The 16,982-nt window shown below is 38.3% G+C and overlaps 1 protein-coding gene across 1 annotated transcript in view; it reads right to left on the reverse strand.

Moving 5' to 3' along the window:
• scara5 (scavenger receptor class A, member 5 (putative)) overlaps positions 1 to 16,982 on the reverse strand; it is a 43,966-nt gene that overhangs the window by 16,574 nt on the left and 10,410 nt on the right. The window contains exons 5-6 of the mRNA XM_037685194.1: positions 10,170 to 10,277; positions 939 to 1,004 (exon numbers count right to left, since the gene is read on the reverse strand). Coding sequence (XP_037541122.1) covers positions 939 to 1,004; positions 10,170 to 10,277 — 174 coding nt within the window. The remainder of the gene's footprint in view (positions 1 to 938; positions 1,005 to 10,169; positions 10,278 to 16,982) is intronic.

Consider the following 16,982-nt stretch of genomic DNA (forward strand, 5'->3'; position numbering starts at 1 on the left):
TTTCATGTTGCTGCTGATCTGTTTCATGTTGCTGCTGATCTGTTTCATGTTGCTGCTGATCTGTTTCATGTTGCTGTGTTAATTCGTACTCATCTGCTCACACAGACTCATGTTCGTGCTGCTGTTTGGCGTATTGTTTCTATGCTACTAGTGCTTAAGAGTATTTTTAGTTCTTTTTCTTAGTTCATACCTGAGATCTTGTTACAGTTTTTCTTTTACACTTTAATATTTTTGTTAGATGTAATTGGGACCCTGTCTACACAATTTCGTTCCGCCACATGTACCACATGTGGTGTGTGGTAAAGGAACTTGAACCTTGACAACAATGCTTTCAAGGTTTGACAGAAACAGCTAGAACTTGTTTCTCATCATAAAATGATCTTAGTATAAACTTCAGCATGAAAGACAGCGGGTGATATGCATTCCTTGAACAAATCCAAGTCATTTAGCAATTTGTTGCAGATATTGATATCTATCTATATATCCATCTCTATCTCTCTGCTTGCCTGACTGACTCACACACTCTCCAGAAAATACGGTCGTTGTGGCAGCCATCTTGAATCAAGCTAACTCCAAATGTTCATCAGTTGTAGATGAACAATCATTACTTTGAGAGTTTCATTAAAGTGGTTCATGAGATATTCTGCTAACTGACAATTATTTACACACAGGCAAACTTATTTCTCTCTAAACTGAGGAGCAAACATTGACCACCGTCATTTTAATTGCAAAAAGCCACATTTCATCTCCAAGGCCTCTTGCCACAAAGTTTTACAATTATTCTAGAAACACGCATCCAGGGGTGTGAAGCCAAGACTGAGGTTTAACATTTTTAAATGGATACTAAGAAAGCCAGAAAGGCTCTGAGGATTATTCCAGAGCATTTATATGATGTGTGTGTTAACATGAAATATTCCTGATCTTTTCCTGGTTCTCACCTGTTTTTTCTCCTCGTTCTCCTTGATCACCTTTCTCCCCTTTGAAGCCTCTCTCTCCTCTGTCTCCTGATGACAGAAAATATCCATTACTTTAAATCATTTTAACGCTTCAAGAGAAGATAATCAAACGATCCATGCATATAACAAATTGTAAAAAAAACTGCTTGCTTATCAGCTGATTGATCAAAACAATCCTAACGCGTTAAATTGAGTCAACCATAATTAACTCGCAGGTAAAACATAAGCCCAACCACTCACTTTTAAAACTTTTTTTTTAAATTCTCACACCCGTTTTCACTCGTCATTTTCAGCAGAGACCTTTAAAAGTACAGAGCCCTGTAATTGCCTCCAATACGAGCATTAAAATGTAGAAATTAGAGGCTACCTCCCGATTCCCGTGCTTAATTTACCTCAAGTATAAAAACAGATGGGAGTTTGTGAAGGTACAGCGCTGGAGCACGTTTGACATGTAAATGTTGGATTAAAATAAATAAAAAACTGCGAGATTACTCACAGTAAGAACACTTTCTGGGAAATAGTGTCACCTTTACTCCAAAAATACAATTATTTCTTGCTTTTGAAATACAATTCAGTGCCAAACTAGAAAAAAAAATCACCTTTGAGCCGCCAAGTTTATTTTTTTCCTCAACCATGAGGTTAGAAAACCACAAATCTGTTTTTACCATGAACCTATAAGAGGATCAGCTTAAACTGGGCATTAATCCCACCTTTAATTTTACTTTTTTTTATAAAAACATAAGACCACAGTGTAGGTGTCAGCCCCTCAGTCCCACCCGTCATGTTTTACTGTAGTGCCTCCAACACTCCACCACACCCTGACGGTGACGTCCTCTGCTGTCAGAGCTTCATACGTCTTTAACCACGTAACAACTAAATTAGACTGTAGGAAAAAACACAAACACTCCATAAACTACTGCTGAGCCACAGAAGACAGCGAGCCGTTCAAGTACCAGAAAGTTCAGTTGGTGCTTAAAGATGGCAGATAAATTAACTAATAGCTTTTGTCACTTAAGTTTTGTTAATAAATGCCAACGATCCTTACAGAATGAACTGAACTTTACTTTTGTCTGAAGAGAGGTCATGTGGAAAGCTTATGAATAATTAATATCTAATCTGTTGCAGGTAGATTTCTGAACTTCCTCAATTAATTCTCAATAAACTCAGATCAAAGTGGGTTAAAACAATTTACCTAAAAAATGTCAAAATAGTTCAGGTAAACCATTTTATAAACCTTCACATTGCCTTTTATTTCTTCTTACATGTTTATTAAACATAATTTTTGTGGTTATTTGTAAATACAAATAAGCTGTAGCACTTCAGGTGCAATTAGGGGGAATTTCCTGCAAAAACATCACAATATTAATTCAAATTTAAATCGGTATAAAAGTTTAGAAAATCTAACATGAACCTTTTTATCAAATGGTTGTGATTCGAGTCATTTTAGGGTGATGGCAGCCTAATTCGGTATTGGTCGTGCTAAAATTATCCATTAGCTTGTTAATCTGTTTGGAATTAAACTAAAGGACATTAAACATTTACACAAAATGAAAGTTTGTCTAACACGTAATCAATCACTAATGGAGCCAGTTTGTCCCACATAAGCTTGAGCTTTCAGAAAAAAAGGAAGCATTGCCGAACCAAAAGAGGTGTGGAGTAGAAAGCTGAGTTTACATGGAGCTTTACACATTAAAAATGTGGTGGGTGTGTCCCTCAGACCATTAAAACAAGATGAATTAATCACTTTGATATTTGTTGGTAACCATATTCTTTAAGTTCTGTGCGTCGTCGATCTTCTCTTAATGATAAATCTGTTGTTTAGTCTTTTAAATCCTGCAGTCAGGTGGTCACATAGACCAAAGACTGCTTAGCCGATCATTTTGGCTCTGTTACTGCCTCGCTTTGCGGAACAAAAACACATCAGAGGTGGGTTGGCTTCAACCCACCTCTAAAGCTGCTTCAGTCAAATGAAAATTCACTAAGAGGGCCAGGAGCCATCTATGGTCCAGTCCACAAAACACCCGCATTATGTGATCTGCAAGTCTCCAACGTTCATGCTCAATAATCCAGGTAAAAATCCAACAATGTTCAGTCAGCTCATCTGGACGCTTTCTTTTTTTTGCTGAGATGTTTCGTCCTTCATCAAAAGGACTTCTTCAAATCTGAAGAGCCACCAAACAAACTGATTTCCACAAACGGCATACTCCATAGTGGGGGAAAAAACCTGTTTGCTGGTGCGAAGGTGGCCTCCGGGGCCCGCCCTCTTCCCCGTCACCTCCTTTGAGACAGTCATGCCAAAGCGGTTCAAAACGCCAAAGTTCAACAATCAGGTCATTTGAATGGTTTATTTTATTTATTTTTATGTTGGTGTATGCTGTTTGTAGAAATCAGTTTGTTTGGTGGCTCCTCAGATTTGAAGAAGTCCTTTGGATGAAGAATGAAATGTCTCAGCAAAAAAAGAAAGAAAGAAAGAAACTGTCCAGATGACCTGACTGAACATTGTTGGATTTTTACCTGGATTAATGAGCATGAACTTTGGTGATTTGAACCGCTTTGGCATGACTGTCTCCGAGGAGTTGACGGGGGAGAGGGTGGGCCCCGGAGGAGAGGGTGGGCCCCGAAGGCCAGCTTAGCACCAGCAAACTGTTTTTTTTTTTCCACTATGGAATATGCTGTTTGTGGGAATCAGTTTGTTTGGTGTCTCTTCAGATTTGAAGAAGTCCTTTGGATGAAGGATGAAACATCTCAGCAAAAAAAAAAGAAAAATGAAACCATCCAGATGACCTGACTGCACACTGTTGATCTGCAAATGATTTTGTTTTTATTGTTTCAGCCTTTAGTTCACAAGGAAACGGTATTTTAAGAGCCCGTAAATGATATTTTCAAAACTGGATTCTAGGGTGATACCACTGCAAACTCGTGTGAGCAGCCTAAACACAACATATCAAACAATGGTGTATGGAGGGTTACATTTATTTATTTCATGATGTATTTATTTATTTTTGTCATATTCCACCCTCCATACCTGGCTCCAATGAAACTGATCATATTCCTGCTCGTGTCGCAGATGCCACTTTCTCAGCTACAGCAAAACATTTGTTTACTGTTTAACTTCAATGGTAAACAAACGAGGCCGATAAACTATCAAACTGCCTTCATCAGAGCAGAGCAGAAACTTTGAATAATCCAAGGCCAAACTATATTTTTCATCACTTTTTTGAGCAGTTAACAATACTACAGCAAACGAAGAAAAACACAAACCGTATAAATCCAGTTTATCTTTAAAAACTTGGGAAATGAGAATAGTTTTAAATACCGACATTTTTGTGACATATTGTTTTGGAAAAACAAACAGCTGAGTTTGTTAAAAGAGCTATCTACAGCAGGTAAGGTGTTAATTGCTCATAAACTTTCCACAGAACTTCACTTCAAAAGATTTCAGCTACCCCTAGAGGGAAATTTTAATTCTGCTTATTAAAAAACGGTTGTAAAAACTGTAGACGCCATAATACTGACAATGTTGACAACAAACCCTGTTCAACTTCAGATGAACCTTGATGCTTTTGTTTTTTTTAGGAGCTAAACCCTCCATTTGTACGTGTTCATCACTCTTCTAAAAGATAAACCACAGCTGTTTTTACAAGGCTTTCCTGGAGGGTCCTGCTTCTACCACACCGCCTCTTCACTCATCAGTGGACGGTCATCCAGTGGGTAGGCGGCCAAACATCGAAAGAAAATATCTTATATTATCTCATATTTTGAGTAAAGTTTCAATTAGTTCAGTCAAATGAAAGAGAATCACTCGTCACGCTAGTTTTTCCATGTTTTCTCGTGTTTATGTCAAACTAAATGAATCCCTGCGTCACCAGATTACAACACGCAGCTACGATTCTCCAAACCAGATGATTTCCTCTTATTCTGACACAATTTACTGATGGAAGCAAGCCTGCCAAGTGAGTGACAGTCGGTGGTGAAATATGGTGTTGTTGTTTGAGATTTGTATGTAAGAGTTCACCGAACTGCTTCTGTGAATCAGATGTCTCACGGAAAATGTGTTTGTTTCTGCGCGTAAAAGCAAAAACATCGCCAGCTGTTTGGAATGAAAGCTTTCCTGAACTTTGCAGAAGATTCATTTGCAGATGAATGAGTTCGAACAGGCTGAGCAGCAGAAATGTCTCCGTTGTAGTTTTGTGAGTTGTCGTTGATAGATTGCGCTTTAATTGTGTCCCTGTGTTTGGGTCCACATATGATCACCAGAGATGTTTGGAGAATGTGCGTTCGATTTAACCTGGACTTTTTCCACACTGGCTGTTCACAGCTAACGATGTGCTGTCAGAGGAAAAAGGGGAGTGATGGAAAAGACAGAAGGCAGGATGAGTAAGGAGCGGAAAACGATGTCGGCAGAAAAGAATAAGACTGTTTTAGTATGGACTTGCAGTAAATGCACAAAAAGAAGAAAGATCTGGAGATTTATCTTAAAGAACTTGTAAAATCAGGATCGTTTTGAATTACTCGCATGCATTTATGCAGATTTGCTGCCTGTTTTTTCTTTATCTGTCCTGTTGGTTGGATGCTTCTGTACCTCCATTAGACATTAAGGGCTGTTGTAGTATCTCACCGCTTTGAAATCAAACATGCTAATTATACATGATGAATAGTGACTTGTAAAGGAAAGTCGCACACACTAAATAACTTTCACATAGAATCGCAGGAAAGAAATTAATAGAGATTAATGGGATTTTGGTGAAATATATTATAATTTGAATATATTTAACTGTTTTTACACAATCACAGTGTGAGTTTACAGCTTGTTTTTACATTTTTGACAGTTGATGATACTGACTTATAAACTGTCTAAATTTTTCTAATCCTTTGCAAGAAACTCTTCTTACTCCATGACACAAATTATACATCAAAACGTATGCGTTTTTACTCAGCGCATCTCTCACAGCTGTTGGTCTTCTTTTAAATCTTCCCAGAACACAGAGTGCGCACACCTCAGCTCAGTGGTGTAGTCTACATTTTTGTACTGGGTATACTGTGCTTAGAAACCGAAGTACACCAATCAGTACAATGTAATCGTCAATTTATTTTGATTTCTAAGCATATTGAACATTTCAAAATTTCTCTGACGTTTCTATTTGAATAAATGAACAACAAACTTTGTGCAACAGTTGGCTTTGTATTAAAAACATTATAGAATTTATAAAACTGTATCAAAGCAAAACATATTCCAAGTATTAAGTAGCAAGTGCAGAAGTATTACTTGTACAAAAAACAGGTTGAACCAACTCAATGTGTCTATAAAACGTTCCAAATGTGTTGACAATGACACATGCCCAATGATACGTCACATATTTATTGGGCACTTTTAAGTGGGCATACTGAAATTCCCAAGCTTTTCTAATGGGTAGACTCTGTATACCCACGTATCACGTAGACCACACCACTGCCTCAGCTTCTACAGAACTTCAACGTGCGCCGCATCATGGCAGCACTGATGAGAACTTTGCTTCAACACATTTTTTTTTGTTCATTGTTGCTTTTGTTTTGACTTCTCGCACCTGCACCGCACTCCCACGCTATGGGTATGACCACGACATGCTTTTGGAGTTGCGATCGTCGGTGAGTGAGGACTTTGGGCCGACTTTGGGGGACTCTGCAGCGGACATTTTCTCTGTCTACTGGATCGACAGAAATGAGTCGCATCTGGGACACCTAATGTGTATTGCTGCTGCACTATGTGGCTGAATCATGTATGTCACTATCTTACCATCATATTTCATCTCCATGTTACTCACTACCTGTAGTGGCCTGTCGCACAACCTGTATGGTGTATGTTGTGTGCAACATGTATCATGTGCATTTAAGCAGTGCTACTGCTCGTGAGGTACTCGTTTGTATGATTAATCCTATCTTAACCGTTATATCCTACCATGTTGTTTACTATAGTCATTTTGGACCTTGTAGATGTTGCATTTCTTTTTCACCTTTTGGTGCTTTGTTTTGTGCTTTTCTTGCATGCTTTGGAATTAATTTTTTATTTTTATTTTTTGGCAAGTCGAGACGGTTCTCATCCCGAGCAGTTCATTGCATTGTTGACCTTGTGTTGACCTGCACATGACAAATAAACAATAAACAATGAACTACAGAAGTTATACTTTAGCTTAAATGTGTCCTTTTAAAACTAGAAGATTGGGATCTTTGCTACATCTTGTTTATAAAACAGCAGAAACAAAAAGTGCATGACGAACTGATTTGGGTCTGATACAGACTGTTGGGTTAAAACAACTACATGCATGAAAACAAGAGGTCATCCTGGTCCAAGTTTTTGGTGGATATTGGCCAATTGTGGGAGTGAGGGACTCGACACTGGATATTTAATCTAAACCAGCTTTGATTGGCAACAGCTGTTGGCTGAATGCACACACGCTAAATACTGTACACACACACACACAATGACATTTGGCGACAAGAAACAAAAACAGTGCAGGGCAGTATTTTGGTTGTGATTTCTCCAACAGACTGTGTTCATGTCGGAGTGTTTCTGTTATTGTTGGCAGAGTTCAGCTGGCGATGCCAAAGTGACGGTGATATCAGCACCTCTGGGCTTCATGGCCATCCGTACAGATGTGAAACAGCCAAAAATAACAAAGGAAAAGAGAGGTACGCTCATGAAGGAATGCTGCTCTGAGGTTTGATTTAAAGACACCTGATCTAGTAGTTAGACTCATCGGTGCATTGTGTGAATTAACGTTTAATGGAAAACTAGTAAATCAGACCACCGAGTGTCCTTTCATTACATTTAATAGTGTATTCAGCTGTTCAGAGAACATCATATGCTCTTTAAAGATTTTGTATCGTGTGTAAGTTATTATCAAACCTAAACCTGTAAAAATACATGAGCCCTCAATGAAAATAATCAGTGTCAGATTAATGTTTGCTGTGGGCTCATAATATGACACATCCACGTAATATTTTCACGGTAAATTTAAAGCTCGAAGCTACTGATTCTTTGGGGGGAAACAAAAAAGAAACAGCCACACTTAGAAACGGGCAAATGTTTTAAATTAGAATTAATTTTTAGTTTCAGTTTATTTAAAAGTTTACTTTTAGTTACTATTAACTGCGTTTATTTATTTATCACCTGCTGTCAAATTGAAGGGCAGTTAAGTTTTTGTCCGTGACTGTAATTTGTACTCTGAATGAAATTCTCTGAAAATGATGACTGAATGATCATCAACTTTTGGAGTCACCATGCTTCAAAATGGCCACCAGAGCGAAGCACCCTTAGGAAACTACAACTATGGCTACAGCTAAGTCAGCCCCACAGACACTGAGCCAAAGTTTGGTGTTGAAGTAACTTAGAGTCAGGCCCAACTTAAACTCTGAGCACTTACCAGTGATCCAAAATTTGTTTATAAAACTTTGCCAATAACTTTTTAGTCAACTCTGCCTGTATGTTAGCAAAATGTTTCTCGAACCACTGGATAGATTCTAACAAAACTTGTAGAAATCAATTATTAAATGTACATCTATTCTATATTTCTCACAATTTAAGCTGTCAGACTCCGCTATGTAACATTTGTCAACATCAAACACTTTAACTGTGTCAGTTTTACAGATTTTAGGGTAAAGTTTGGCTATTAGCGGAGCATCAATGCTAACAAATTATATAGCCGCACATTAGCTGCAGTTTATTTAGATCTGTCTAAAGCTTTTGATACTGTAGATCATGACATCTGATGCCATAAGCTCTCAGACATTGGTTTCTCAAACCACACTATTGTTGGCTTTCTAATTATCTCTCAGGCTAAAAGCAATGTGTTCAAAACAATGGTACTTCTTCCAGTTATTTAACTGTCAAAAGTGGTGTACCACAAGGCTCAGTCTTAGGATCCACTCTCTTTACAATCTATATAAGTAATGCAGGTCAGAGCATCCCTAATGCATCCTTACATTTCTATGCTGACGATACAGTTGTTTATTGTCGAGCTAAATCAGTTGCCAAGGTTTTCCATCTTTCACAGTCTGAAGTCGACATCATTCCTTCAGATTCGTTCTGTCTCAAATTGGTGCTAAATGCTGATAAAACCAAAGGGATGTTGTTTTTAAACAGAAGGTTGGTATCATCAGTCCTTCCTCCTATCTTTTCTACGAATGGTGTTCCTATTGAGGTTGTCGATTCTTACAAATACTTGGGAATTGTGGTCTATGCACATCTCTCTTTTAAGCTGCATGTCGAAAACTTGATAAAGAAACTGGAATTGGGTTTATTTTTCATAAATGGATCTTATTTAACTCTGAAGGCTAGGAAATGCCTTGTAGCTGCTACTTTCCTTACAGCCATCGACTATGGTGACATCATTTACATGGATGCTCCTGCAAGCACTTTGCTGTTGGATCTGTCTAACACACACTCTTGAAATGGATTGCCCGTGACTCGATGAGACCAACCTGTATAAATAAAGGTTGAATGAAAATATGAGATTAAAGGAGATTGCATGAAACTTTGTTTAGAAGGTTCGACCAAAACAGCTATAACTCTACTCTCTTGTATCAAAACAATAGTTCAGTTTAAATCTCTTACATGAAAAGCAGCAGGTGATGAGCATTCCTTTAAGAAATTATAGTGTTTCTGTGCTGACTGAGTAAAAGCAGCTTGAAAGTCATGAAATCAGCAGAATCAGTTGCTGCACTGGAACAAATGTAGGAAGGGGGTTTGGAAGCGTTTACGGTTTCCATGACTGATGAAAACAGTGGCACCTGTTGTAAACCAAGGTGTTAAAACCTCTGGTTCCTATAAATCCTTGTGTTTCTTTTTGATTTTAGTTTTATTTTACACATGTATTTGACAGCTGAGTGTTTTGGGATGAAATGATTTGAATGAAGAGGGCGTTGACAAGTTTCAGCTGTGAGTTCTACAACACTTCAGGGAGAAACGGGACTTTTTTTTTTCCTGAGAAAGGGCCGTTAACTGGAAAAGCAAAGTGGTTTTTGTTTAATGTGGCGAATGAGACGCTCCATAACATTTGACATTTTTAGGGTTTCAACAGAATAAAAGCTGTAGGAACCCTATTTCTTTAGTGCTTATGTTAAATGTTTGTCCAGGAAAAAAAACAAAACCTCAACTATGATAAGTTTAAACCCCAAATAGCTCATTGCACATACAACATAAGATGAGCAGTGATAGATCATACATCATAGATATACCTTTAGGTCCAGCAGGTCCTGGGTCTCCTTTCTCTCCCTGCTCACCGTCAGCCCCAGCAGGTCCTATTATTCCCTGGACACCTTGCATTCCCTTTTCTCCTGTAGGTCCTGAAAAATCCCCAACACATAAACATAAAACCAGGCTGGTAATGAAATGCTGAGATTTAGACTAACAAAAATTATGCTAACAGCAAAATACAGACTAAGCACGTGCTAAAACAAATTCAGGCATCTGTCGCTCCACAAAGCTAACCAGCTAATGCAGCATGGGTAACCCATCTAACCTAAACTAAATGAGATTTAAGTTAACTTCTGTTTCACAGAAAACTTGTGAATAGCTGACATAAACACACTCAATTTTTAATTTGCGTTATTATAACAATACTTAAAAAAATGAGACTAGAAACTACTTTCATGTGAGCTAATTTTACTGGTTTATGTAGTTTGCTATTAGCAGCCATAAAAAACAGTCTTAGTGGATACCATGGCCTCTATTAAAAACAACCTCGGCCTCTGGGTCTAAAAAATTAGGCCGATTAGCGTCCATTTTCACCAATGGCCAGTAAGGAACTTCTTCTAAATGCAGTTTTGCTTCCTGACTACTGAGCTTTTACTTGGTTTGATTTTTTTTTAATTTCTCCTATTTAGATGAGACATTTAAAAAACAAGTTTTTGAACTCTAACAAAATTAAGTCAAGTCCTCTGGATGGTTTCTTTTTGTTGAAACGTTTCGTGTTTCATCCAAAGGCTTCATCAGTCCGAGGAGCCACAATAAACTCAAAGTCTTAAAAATAACACCTTCTCATAGTGAGTCGACCAGTCTTTGAGTCTTTGAGTCGCACCTAAAAGAGTGGTGGGGCTGAGTGCCTGGAGGTTTCACATGTGGAGTTGGACAGTGAATTCAGCAGAGAAGAGTCTGCTCAGAACCGTCAAGTAAGGGGGAGGGGTGTGTGAGTGTTTACAAATGTAGGTAAATGTAGATGTTTAACAACTAGTTAAAATATACCAAAATGCAAGAAATTGCATCTACTTTATTCAAAATTTTCTGGGGGAGGACCCCCAGCCAGCCCGTCCGCTATCTGCATTCTGGCATCAATCGGTTTACAAATTAAGCTCCGAGTATAACTTAAGGAAATACAAAAAGTTCCTAATTACTGGGTTTAAGACTTCTTCTCTGCTGCATGTTATTTCCATTTGATATTTCATATTTTACACCAGGTCTTCTGTAAATGGACATCTCTACCAGTCTATTTCAGCCCTGTTCACCATTCTACACCAGATCTGCTGAAAAGCTTTTACAAAGAAAGCGGATGGAAGCTTGTTTCTTTAATATACAAACCAGATTCCAAAAAAGTTGGGACACTAAACAAATTGTGAATAAAAACTGAATGCAATGATGTGGAGATGGCAAATGTCAATATTTTATTCGTAATATAACAGATGACAGATCAAAAGTTTAATCTGAGTAAATGTAACATTTTAAAGGAAAAATATGTTGATTCAAAATTTCACAGTGTCAACAAATCCCAAAAAAGTTGGGACAAGTAGCAATAAGTGGCTGGAAAAAGGAAATTGAGCATATAACGAACAGCTGGAAGACCAATTAACACTAATTAGGTCAATTGACAACATGAGCTTCTCAGAGTCAGTGTCTCTCAGAAGCCAAGATGGTAAGAGGATCACCAATTCCACCATTGTTGCGCAGAAAGATAGTGCAGCAATACCAGAATGGTGTTACCCAGCGTAAAATAGCAAAGACTCTTTAAGTTATCATCGTCAACTGTGCATAACATCATCAAAAGATTCAGAGAATCTGGAACAATCGCTGTGCGTAAGGGTCAAGGCCGTAAAACTCTACTGGATGCTCGTGATCTCCGGGCCCTTAAACGTCACTGCACCTCAAACAGGAATGCCACTGTCAAGGAAATAACAGAATGGGCTCAGGAATACTTCCAGAAAGCATTGTCAGTGAACACAATCCACCGTGCCATCCGCCGTTGCCAGCTGAAACTCTACAGTGCAAAGAGGAAGCCATTTCTAAGCAAGCTCCACAAGCTCAGACGTTTGCACTGGGCCAGGGGTCATTTAAAATGGAGTGTGGCAAAATGGAAGACAGTTCTGTGGTCAGATGAGTCACGATTTGAAGTTCTTTATGGAACACTGGGACGCCATGTCATCCGGACCAGAGAGGACAAGGATAGCCCAAGTTGTTATCAACGCTTCGTTCAGAAGCCTGCATCACTGATGGTATGGGGTTGCATGAGCGCTTGTGGCATGGGCAGCTTGCATGTCTGGAAAGGCACCATTAATGCAGAGAACTATGTTCAGGTTCTAGAACAACATATGCTCCCATCTAGACGTCATCTCTTTCAGGGAAGACCCTGCATTTTTCAACACGATAATGCCAGACCACATTCTGCAGCAATCACAACATCATGGCTACGTAGGAGAAGGATCCAGGTACTGAAATGGCCAGCCTGCAGTCCAGATCTTTCACCTATAGAGAACATTTGGTGCATCATAAAGAGGAAGGTGCGACAAAGAAGGCCCAAGATGATTGAACCGCTAGAGGCCTGTATTAGACATGAATGGGAGAGCATTCCTATTTCTAAACTTGAGAAACTGGTCTCCTCTGTCCCCAGACGTCTGTTGAGTGTTGTAAGAAGAAGGGGGGATGCCACACAGTGGTAAAAATGGACTTGTCCCAACTTTTTTGGGATTTGTTGACGCCATGAAATTTGGAAACAACAGATTTTTCCCTTAAAATGATACATTCTCTCAGTTTAAACTTTTGATCTGTGATTTGTGTTCTATTCTGAATAAAATATTAGATGTTGGCACCTCCACATCATTGCATTCAGTTTTTATTCACCATTTGTTTAGTGTCCCAACTTTTTTGGAATCCGGTTTATACAGTAAAACTTGCATGATAAAACACATTTTTGATGACCATTCATCGTTTCCTACAGAATACTTCAAACCCCACTGAACCAGTCTGAAACACTGCAGAGAGCCTGATCAGATATCATATTTCTTTTTTTATTTGCGTTGTAGCATTACACTGTAAATAAACATCTAAAGGACTTCTGTCTGCAAAATGCATGTGCAGCTTTTAAACTGGAAAGCCTCCTGTCAACAGCCTGTTGTGAAATCTGTATTGTTTTTCAACAAATATAAGACTTTGAGAAAATTTGTTAAGTGCACTCAAATGTCTCAAAATTAGTGCGGTAACGACTTATTGATTGCACCACTGGAGTTAAGTTTAATTCTTTTCAAATGTTGCCATACTCCTATATGCTCTGAATGCTCAGAAATGTAGATGGAATAATTATACTGAAAGCATTAGAGCCAAAAACGCAAAATAAACTGATGAATGATGTCGTGTAACTCAACACGATCCAACAGTCCAGTGGGAAAACGCCATCAGTCATAGTTTGGATCCAGAGCAAAAGTGTTTTTATTCTCCTGCAGGTCGGTCCAAGTGGATCGTTTAACGAGACAAAAGAGGCTGGAAGTGATGAAGGATTCTTTTGGCTTCAATGCACACGAAGTAACATAAGTGTGTGCTGTTAAATACAATTTGTCTAGACCTAGCTAAAAGAATGGAAAACAGCCTTTGGCATTAAAAAATAATCTGGAAATGACATCTCTAAGGTCCAAAAAATAAACTTCTACTTCCTACTCATTATTCAAAGCCACATTCATGTTTTGTAATTGTGACAAACACACGATCGATACCAATGAAACAGGATGAGTTAGTTTAATAATACCATATGGGATTTTGATTACCATGTTCTGTTAATACCTTAAATAAAACTTTGCACAACTGTTCACGCTAAGAAGAGCAAGTTAATTATTTTAAACCTTGAAAAGTACAAAAAAAAACCATATTGGTTAATGTTGTTTAGCTTTAATATAATGATCAATTTCCTGTTTAATAAACAAGCATTAAATAGACCACAAAAAGAAAAATATAAATCTGTTTTTTTTTTTTTTTGTTCTTTTATCTCTCTCCTAAAGTGATTAGCGATAAATCAGGGCTGATGCTAAAGTCGTGGCTCAACTTAAAAAAAAATAAAATAAAAGTTTTTGGTTTTCATGAATATGTCGCTTATAGCGTTTTTACAAACGTTTGTAATTCTTTGCAGATTAATCAAGTTTTAATCTTTGACGCCTTTGTCATAATTTATTCTTCTTTTCATTCTTGGCAACACTTGCTTTCAAAACAGTTTGCAATTTTATTTTCTGACTTTTTTACTGGGCAGCACGGTGGCTCAGTTGGTAGAGCTGCCACCTCTCAGCAAGCAGGTCACCGGTTCAAATCCCGGCTGGGGGCCTTTCTGGGTGGAGTTTGCATGTTCTCTCTGTGCATGTGTGGGTTTCCTCCCACAGACCAAAAACATGCATGTTAGACTGACTGGTAACTCTAAATTGTCCCTAGGTGAGAGTGAGAGAGTGAATAGTTGTTAGTCTCGTTTGTCTCTATGTGTCCCTGTGATGGACTGGAGACCTGTCCAGGGTGTCCCCCACCTCTCGCGCAGTGACTGGATATGGGCACCAGTGACCCGAAAATGAACAAGCAGGTAAAGATAATGGATGGATGGACTTTTATTTTTACCATTCTACTTTTAGACGAAGTCTAACTTTGTGCACTTTAAATTAAAAACAATATGGTGAGTGACGGAGGAGAGGACTTGATTTGAGCAACTTCAGATTATATTTTGAGGAAATCCCCAAAAGCTTGGAACTCCACTCGGACTTTAAAACTCTTCAAGCTGTGTCACATTTTTTTTAAAGATCTTGAGCAAACTGTTTGCACTACGATATGTATTGGGGGATCGTTCTTCGATACAATCACAGTTCTTAGCTCAAAATTGATAAAATTACCTGGTAAAAATACCTGGATTATAGCAACTTTTTAAGGTCAGTCACAGTGGTGGACAAAGTACTAAATTCTAGTACTTAAATAAAAAAAAGTATTGATGCTCATGGTTAAATCGTACTCAACTACAAATAAAAGTTGCTCAGTCAAAAGTGTACTCAATTACTGAAGTACCATACGTAACATAAAAGCTTACAAAACAGTGAATGTGCTGCACAGAATAATCTAGCATAATCCCTGAATCAACAACTGGCCAACTGCATTTAAGGAAAGAAAAACGGCAACAGCGGATTACAAAGCTGAGTCCTAGAAATGTAGTGGAGTGAAAGTCATAAGTAACCCAAAACACAAATGAGTAAAGATACTCAGAAATTGTACTTAAGTCCAGTACTCAAATACATGTACTTGGGTACTGTCCACGGTCAGTCATCTTGAATATTATTCATTTGTTGCTGTACATCCAGTGAATCTTTTTGAGCTTCAAAAAAATCTATCTAGTGGTTCATCCAACATTTTGATAGCAGACAAAAGAAACGCACACTGACATGAGCAAAAACATGATTGCACGCCAGCGGTATTCTAGCCAAATATAAAACAGGGGTGTCCAATCCTGGTCCTCCAGAGCCACTGTCCCGCACGTTTTAGACGTTCCTCTGCTCCAACTCGCCTGATTTCAATCAATGGGTGACTAAGAGGCTTCTGCAGCACAAGAAGAGGTCATTCAGCCATTGAATCAGGTGTGTTGGAGCAGGGAAACGGGTAAAACATGCAGGGTGGTGGTCCACGAAGACCAGGATTGGACACTCCTGGTATAAAACGTTGGAGAGCATAAAGAAAATCTCTGTGTAGCACAGAAAAGCTCCACCCTGCTGGGAGGCACCTGTTTGAACCACTTTACCATTAAAACACACAGTTTTTTTTTATTTCTATTAAACTATTTGATGATTTTTTTTCATTGTTTCTGGAGGTTTCTTTGAGTAATTATTTTTGCTACATTTTGTAGTGCCTCGTTAAAGAGCGGTTGTTTTAGGTTTCGGAGGTAACAAATGTGCTTCTAATTCACTTTGCTGCATCGTTAATTATAGAGAAGCTGTTTGTTTTTTTTCTGTTCGGTTGTTTTCATTCACTTTTTCCTGGAACTATAAGGCAGCAGACGCAGAGTCCCCTTTCAGCAGGAAGACAACACTTCTTGGAAATGTCAGGGCATGTCAGCAGGCGACCCGCGGGGTGATGATTCAAGAAGTACCAAACAGAAGGGGGCCCCACAACATCTGGATTCATACAGTTGTTGATTGTATTATGCGGTCTACTTTAAAGAAAAAAGTAATTCTTTCTCAGTCCTGAGTTAGTAATTTCTCCTGGATGGAGGTTTAGATGTTTTTTTTTTACACAAAATTTGAAGATTGATGATGCGTCCCGCTGGCCCTGTCTGAAAATAAATCCCCACCCAAAGTCTGGAGCTTTGTTTTTTCTCATATAAAATACCTTTTAGTCTCTCCACTCACCACGTTATTAATGCATCAGAATGAAATCACAAAAGCTGCGGAGGAAACGCCTGCTAGAGAGCGTTCTGTGCCAGAGGTGTTTAAATGTCCGTCACTCAATCATAAATCTGGTTAATTAAATAAATGGCCTCTTAATTTCCAAATATGGTGTTTAAACTGGATTGTGAGCCGCTAAACGTCATGGCTCAAGACTTTTAATTTGCAATATGCATGTGTAGTGGTTATAAAACTGTTGCAGTTGAAAAAAACATTAAGAAAAATATTGTTTTGTATTTTAGTAGTCCCTCGTTTATCACGGGGGATCCGTACCCTGAAGACCCGTGATAAGTGAAAAACCGCAAAGTAGGAATAGTAGTACAAGTAGAAAGTAATAGTTTGTTATATATATATATATATATATATATATATATATATATATATATATAA

This window comes from Nematolebias whitei, chromosome 12 (assembly GCF_014905685.2).
Source record: "Nematolebias whitei isolate Nwh7 chromosome 12, NemWhi1, whole genome shotgun sequence".
Taxonomy (NCBI): domain Eukaryota; kingdom Metazoa; phylum Chordata; class Actinopteri; order Cyprinodontiformes; family Rivulidae; genus Nematolebias; species Nematolebias whitei.